At 47.5% G+C, this 6,640-nt stretch overlaps 1 protein-coding gene across 1 annotated transcript; it reads right to left on the bottom strand.

The window, feature by feature from the left end:
• Positions 1 to 634: 634 nt before the first annotated feature.
• Positions 635 to 5,915, bottom strand: LOC100284331 (mitochondrial import inner membrane translocase subunit Tim17 family protein). Its single transcript, NM_001157226.2, is given in 4 exon segments — positions 635 to 1,074; positions 1,663 to 1,767; positions 5,559 to 5,672; positions 5,775 to 5,915. Coding segments are annotated over 4 exon segments (582 nt in total). The 5' UTR covers positions 5,881 to 5,915; the 3' UTR covers positions 635 to 817.
• Between the last annotated feature and the right edge of the window lie 725 nt (positions 5,916 to 6,640).

The raw sequence follows: 6,640 nt of genomic DNA, 5'->3' as shown, positions 1-6,640 counted from the left end.
ACATTTTGAAATATTATATTTTAAATCTATCCTTCCACCTCCCCTAGATATTTTTTAGAAAAATGTCTCACCTACATTATTACATTGGTTAGTACGATTGGACTAATAGGTCGTCGAAACATGAAGATCCATAAATTTCAGGTACAAGGATTAATAGATGCCAATAACAATGTATTGATAAAAAAAATACTTTCACGGGTGCAAGTCCACTCAGGGGCTATTTGGGAACACTGTTCTTTTAAACTATAGTTTATAATATTATAATTTAGCGAATGCCATGACATTATATTTCTCATTAGTCTAATCCAACGTTTTTTTCAGACACATATTTCGGTTGCAACACAATAAGGAGAAAGGGCGAAACCGCAGTCTAGATCAAAGTTTTTTAAACCAAAAAATATTATGGTATTGATGAAACTATTGTTTAATAAAATACAGAGTTTTTACATGTGCTCCTAAATACCTTCTAGCCTAAAATAACATGCATGCTACAACTAGAAAAATGTTGTGTTCCTAAACGGACCCTAAAAATTGATATAACATATATTCTAATCCAAGATCCAAACATTTTGCTACCACTACACGACGTGCAAGTCCACTACAATAGGTTGAAATGGCATAACGACTCTTACACTTGTAGAGATGTTTTTAGCCGTCAAAACTTGGAAGTACAATCATCTAGGTTCGCCGCAAAGTACAGAAAAAAAAATACATCTCGATGCTTTCTAACACTATGCTTCCAGAGACCCGCAGATAAGCGCCTCGATAAAAATCATCGTATCTCTGTTAGTGCGCAGTCGTCCAAAAGGCCGTATAGCTAGGGATCCTCCTTGTCAAGTTTACCTAGTGCTCGTTGGGCAAACAACTTCTCTTCTCGAGCTTTTTTCTTAGCCAAAGCTTCCTCATCCAACACCTGGATAGGTGACCACTCGGGTAGTGTAAACCAGTCTTTCTTTTCAGACAGTTGTTCTTTCAGCGAATGCCATTCAGGGGCCAACTTCAGTGCAGCGTAGTCTAATGCGGTACCGGCAGCTGCAAAGGTGACCGCATACTTCACGGCTCCAAAGTGTCCACCTACAATCACAGCAGTCCGCGTCAAGTAATGGCAACTTCAGTGCAGTCTACATGTGTATGCCAACTACTAAATTAGTTACTTGTGTGTGCATTTGAGGACGCTTAAATTTGGTAATAGCAGCTTTAATAGTACACATGCAATGCACCTCACCTTTACAAATAGAAATAGGTAACCAGTGAGAACCTAATAGTCAAGTCTAATGAACCTAATAGTCGGAAGTCATAGTGTTATTGCCCATGATGATTTATATGAGCATACATTGCAATTCTACAATCTCACTTAGACTAGAGAGATCATTGCCAGAAGTTTGTTTTCATTATTTCTAAAGTATGCACAATCAAGATCTGAATATTATTTGGCTACACCCAAATGAACTAACTTGGCAACAATCTTCATAGCAATGGCAAATGGTTTAGACTATACAGTTTGTTCTAGTAAACAAACAAAATACACAAGAATGACAATGGGTTGAGACCACATTTTGAACATGAAGCGAGCAAGGAGCAAAGCTATAAATACTACTCAATGTATAAATTGTCCTAACAAACTTTCAAGTATGAAGGATGGTGTTCAATCTAGTAACCAACCTTGTATTCGACCAAGGACAGCTCCACTTGCTAGCCCACCAACAACAGAATTCATGGGGTCATCAGGTGTTGTGGCTCGAGCATCTCTTGCAAGTTCACGTGCACCTGTATAGCAAAGATAATATATGTCACATCCAGACACAAAAAATACAACTGTGCTCAGCTGTCTTGATCACTTCATATTAGACAACAGACATTCCAAAAGCGAACCGACTATTAGCTAAATGTCCACACCCATTTCCTGAAATTGAACCCACAATATAAATGTGTCTTGGCCTTAAATATCTTGTTCTTTTTTTCCTAACAGGGGCTTCTAAGTTCTACAAGCTCGAGTTCACGACGTACGACGGCTCGGTGGATCCCCTGAACTGGCTCAACCAGTGTGAGCAGTTATTCCACAACCAGAAGACGTCAGCCTCCGACCGGATGTGGCTCACGTCTTATCACCTCCGGGGCACGGCTCAGACGTGGTATTACGCCCTCGAGCAGGACGCCGTCATGGGAACGCTTCAAGGAGCTCTGTCATCTTCAGTTCGGACCACCTGTCCGGGATTCGCGCCTTGCAAAAATCGGTTGCCTTCTGTTCCGCTCCACGCTGCATGACTTCGCGAAGCGGTTCAACGCCGTTCTCTGCCACGCGCGCAATCTTGACGTTGTTCAGAAGGCGGAGCTCTTCGTGGGGGCCCTTCCGGACCACATCCGCATCGACGTGGTGATGTGCGCGTCGTAGGACCTTCCGACGGCGGTTTACTTGGCCCAGGCATTCGAGCTACGCGCCAACAACATTGTGGCGATGCTCCCGCCAGGTCCCTAGCGACTGGCGTGGCGTTACTGCCTCTCTAGCCCGCGGCTGCACCCGGAGGCACTACACAGCCGGCCGCGGCTGCCGACCGCTGATCCACGCCGTCAGAACAGCAGGAGCGTCGCCGTCAAGGGTTGTGCTTCAACTGTGACGAGCCATTCGTCCATGGCCACCAGTGCAAGCGGCTCTTCTACTTGGAGTCGGGCGACTTTGAGTTAGGCGGACGAGGTCGTGGAGGACGCCACGGCGGATGCCACCCCGGAGGTCGAACAACAACAGCAGGAGATCACTGGATGACTTCCGCTCTGCATACCCCGACTTTCAGCTCGAGGACGAGTTGTTTCAGCAGGCGGGGAGAGATGTTATGACTGACACCTACACCAGGCACATGGCCATTAGTGGCTAGGAGGGCTAAGGCCCACAGCCAGGCCACAGGCCATATGCGGCCAGGATAGATTAGATAAGGGTTAGCTAATAAAAAGGAGAGATTATCTCTGGTTAGTTGGATAGGGATTAGAAGAGATCTCATAGCTCTTATCCTTAGATCACATAAGTATCAGCTGGGACATAAATGATGAGTGGTGGCTGGAGACCTCCCTTGAACAGCTGGACCTGCTACTCTTCTGCGAGGGGACCGGCACGTGGGAGGAGCGCATGGAACCGGTCCTGATATTCGGTGACCGTGCCCGTGTGCCGGCATTCCGCCAATTCGGCCAGCGGGGCGGATCGGAGCGGCGGCCCATAGCGCAGGTGTAGCAGTTCCTTGAAACGGCGCCAGGACGGAGTTCCCTCGTTCGCCTGGACTTGGATGAACTACATCTGCGCGCCCTCCTCCAAATTGTAGCTCGCCATCCACACCTCCTCCTCCATAATCCGTTGTTGATAAAAGTACGACTCACAACGACTTATGAAGAGGAGGGGTCAGACTTGCCGTCGTAACGGGGGAAGTCCATCTTCTGGAACCGAGGCGGCCGGTCGTTGTAGTGTTCGCCGGTTCTCAGGCGGGGTCCGTTGGAGGACGACGCTGAGCGATCAGCGGCGAGAGCCTGGATCGCTGCGGCGTTGGCCTGGACGGCGGTCTCTAGGGCCTGCATTTTGACCGCGAGCGTCTCCAAGGTGGTCTTGATGTCGTCACCCATGTTGTTGGCGGTGGATTATGGAGAATGTGCGGCTACTGGTGGTGGAATAACGTCGTTGCTGGTGGTGGAGGATGGAGATTGGGCAGCGGCTGGTGGTGGGAAAGTGGCGGCTGGTGGTGGAGATGAGGATCGCCGGGATCGCGATACCAGGTTGTCAAGGGCTATGTACCCTCGGGTAGCTGGACCGCGGCTACGTAATTCGTAGCCGCCGTCCGTCTTCTTCGGCGAGGTATTCCTCAGTCGCAGGCTTAGTGAAGACAGGGAGATAGGAGATCAGGGCTAATATCTTTCTTAACTTTCAAATTGCGGCTTACATGGATATATATGGCCCATGGCCCCAACTGATCAACCCTATACTTTAGGATCTAAGCTAACACTAATCCTTATCTTTCCTAACTTCCCTCCTAGCGGTTACCTAACCTATCCAACCAGATAGGTTGCTTCCAGCGTGTTGCTGCGCTCGGCCTCTGCCTGTGCCACACGCTCAGCCGCCCATCGTACATCCCTAGCCCTACAACGTCTGGCATACTTGAGTCCCCACATGGCAGCATCTCTGTAGACAGTGGCGCATCTACACAACCGGATAGCGGAGCTGACGTGAGGCAATGTGGGCACGACCACGACGGCGCATCTAGGCATCTGCACGAGCACGATTGAGGCGATGCGCGAGACAAAACTATTCAATTGAACTGACAAATGAACCGAAGAAACTAACACCGAATTCGTCAATTTTGTGTTTTTTTGCGTCTAACTGATTGGCTCTTGATTTCTAGAAACTGAAGTTTATAAAAACAAACAAACCAAACCGAATTCTTGGTTTAAATTGATTGCCCACTCCAAAATTCCACACCACCATCTCTTGAGCAGCACGTCGTCAACCTAACCCCACCCTCCTCCCATCATCTCTGATGGCTCCTACTGCTCCTTGTCACCATGGTAACATGTCGAAGTGAGTTTTCAACATATCAATGCTTCTTACCCTCTGTACTCTGCCACCCATGTTAGTATCCCCACTGTCTCGACACCAAACCAACAAAATTCGATGAGCATCCTTCTAAATCCAAATATCTTCCACCCTTAACCCCCCCCACCCCGAAGTTTATGGAAACCAAATAAACTAAACCGAATTCTCGGTTCAAACTGATTGCCCACTCCTAAATTCCACACCACCATCTCTTGAGCAGCACGTGGTCGACCCAGCCCCACCCTCCTCACATCATCTCTAATGGCTCCCACTACTCCTTGTCACCATGGTAACATGTCGAAGTGGGTTTCCAACATCTCAATGCTTCTTACCGTCCGTACTCCGCCACCCATGTTAGTATCCCCACTGTCTTGACACCAAACAAGCCAAATTCTACGGGCACCTTCTAAAACTAGATATCTTCCACCCTTAACCCCCCACCCCCAATCTCCAAATTCCAAACCCTAGTCGACATTGAGAATCTTGGTCTTGTGGGGGTGGTCTCGAGGGATGGATCTCACCGTAATGGGAAAGAGAAAAAAATCAGGTATCATGTGGGCAGAGAAATACTCTAATAGTAGCAATCCTGAAAAACAATAACTACCTCATAGATCTAGCTATGCCTGAAAAACAAGTCACCAGCAATTGCATGACTTCTTTGGTCATTTTGAGTAAACGAACACCAACCAATTTAACTTTCACAAATCTAGCTATGCCATAGTACCCAGAAATACGTCCAGCAGCCAGCAAGCCTGTAAATGCCAGTTGATACATTCAATCCGATCATAACTTTAGCAAGCAAAATTTATGTAACAGAAAAAATGAAGTACAACAGCAAAACCTCACCCACACCAGGAATCATCAAATTATAAGACGAAATTCTACCCACAGTGTGTAAAGCCTAATTTAGAACGGCAGAACCAGTCTCCGTTCATCCCAAAGCCAAACTTTGCAACCCATCAATGGGATGTTCATGGAACAGAGACCTCACCTCCGTAGCATCCAGCAACGATGGCGAGGTTCGCGGCGTAGGTGACAGCGGCGCGGGCGGCGCCAAGGCGCGCCCGGTGCCGCGACAGCAGCCCGAACGCGGCTCCAAGCACACCTGCACAGCAACCGAATCGACAAAACTTAAACGAGGAACGCCTGCCCAGCGCAGGACCTGACCCGAGAAACGTAAACGAGGACGGGAATGGAGACGACTCACCAGCCGCGACGGCCGGCAGAATGATCCGTTCCCTCCAGTCGGCGAGGAACGAATCGGTAGATCCCGGCGTCCCTGAGCCGGCAGCCTCATCGGTAGGAGCAGCCATCCTCGTGACGCCGGCGGCGGTTTTTGACTCGAGGTGACGGTCGACGGAGCACGGCTTGGGTGTTGGAAATTCGGGCTACGAACTTGCGTGATTCGGCCCGCTGATTTGTGAACTGCGATGGGCCATGGCTCATGGGCTAGGCAAGGAGGCCTGTCGGCATAGAGACGGGTTTGTTTGGTTATCGCCTGAGCGCTGGTCAGTCAACTCAATTTAGGCCTTGTTTGGGTAAAAAAATGATTGAAGTGAATTGAAGTGTATTTTAGGGTTTGAAACAGAAATTAGTTCATATTACACTTCAATACACCTTATATTACCTCAATCCACTCCAATCCAAGATTAGTGAAACAAGCCATGAAAACGAGTCGGGTATACCCGCCGGGTACCGGATACGGATAGTGTAAATACCCGTTTTTCGGATACGGATACGGATATTTTTATATTCGGAACGGATACGGTTAATACCCGGATAGTGCAGCTTCGTATTCGGGTCGGATACGGAGCCAATACTACCCGGTAAATACCCAGATATTCGGGTCGGATACGGGTACCCATTTTTTCTTTTTCTGCATAATAATATAGTTATAAAATCATAACTTTTACATATGAAATCAGATGAAAATAAAGTTTATATGAAAATTTATGAGCTCGGAGAGATCTATAACTTTGTAGTACATCACATTTTTGTTTAAACACATCTTTAGGTCAAAATCATTGAAATAGTGTTCAAATTTATATCAAATTAATAGGCTTTATCATTTTC

This window comes from Zea mays, chromosome 2 (assembly GCF_902167145.1).
Source record: "Zea mays cultivar B73 chromosome 2, Zm-B73-REFERENCE-NAM-5.0, whole genome shotgun sequence".
NCBI lineage: Eukaryota > Viridiplantae > Streptophyta > Magnoliopsida > Poales > Poaceae > Zea > Zea mays.
Note: the sequence above shows the minus strand (reverse complement) of the source record. Positions and strands in the feature narration are given on the sequence as shown.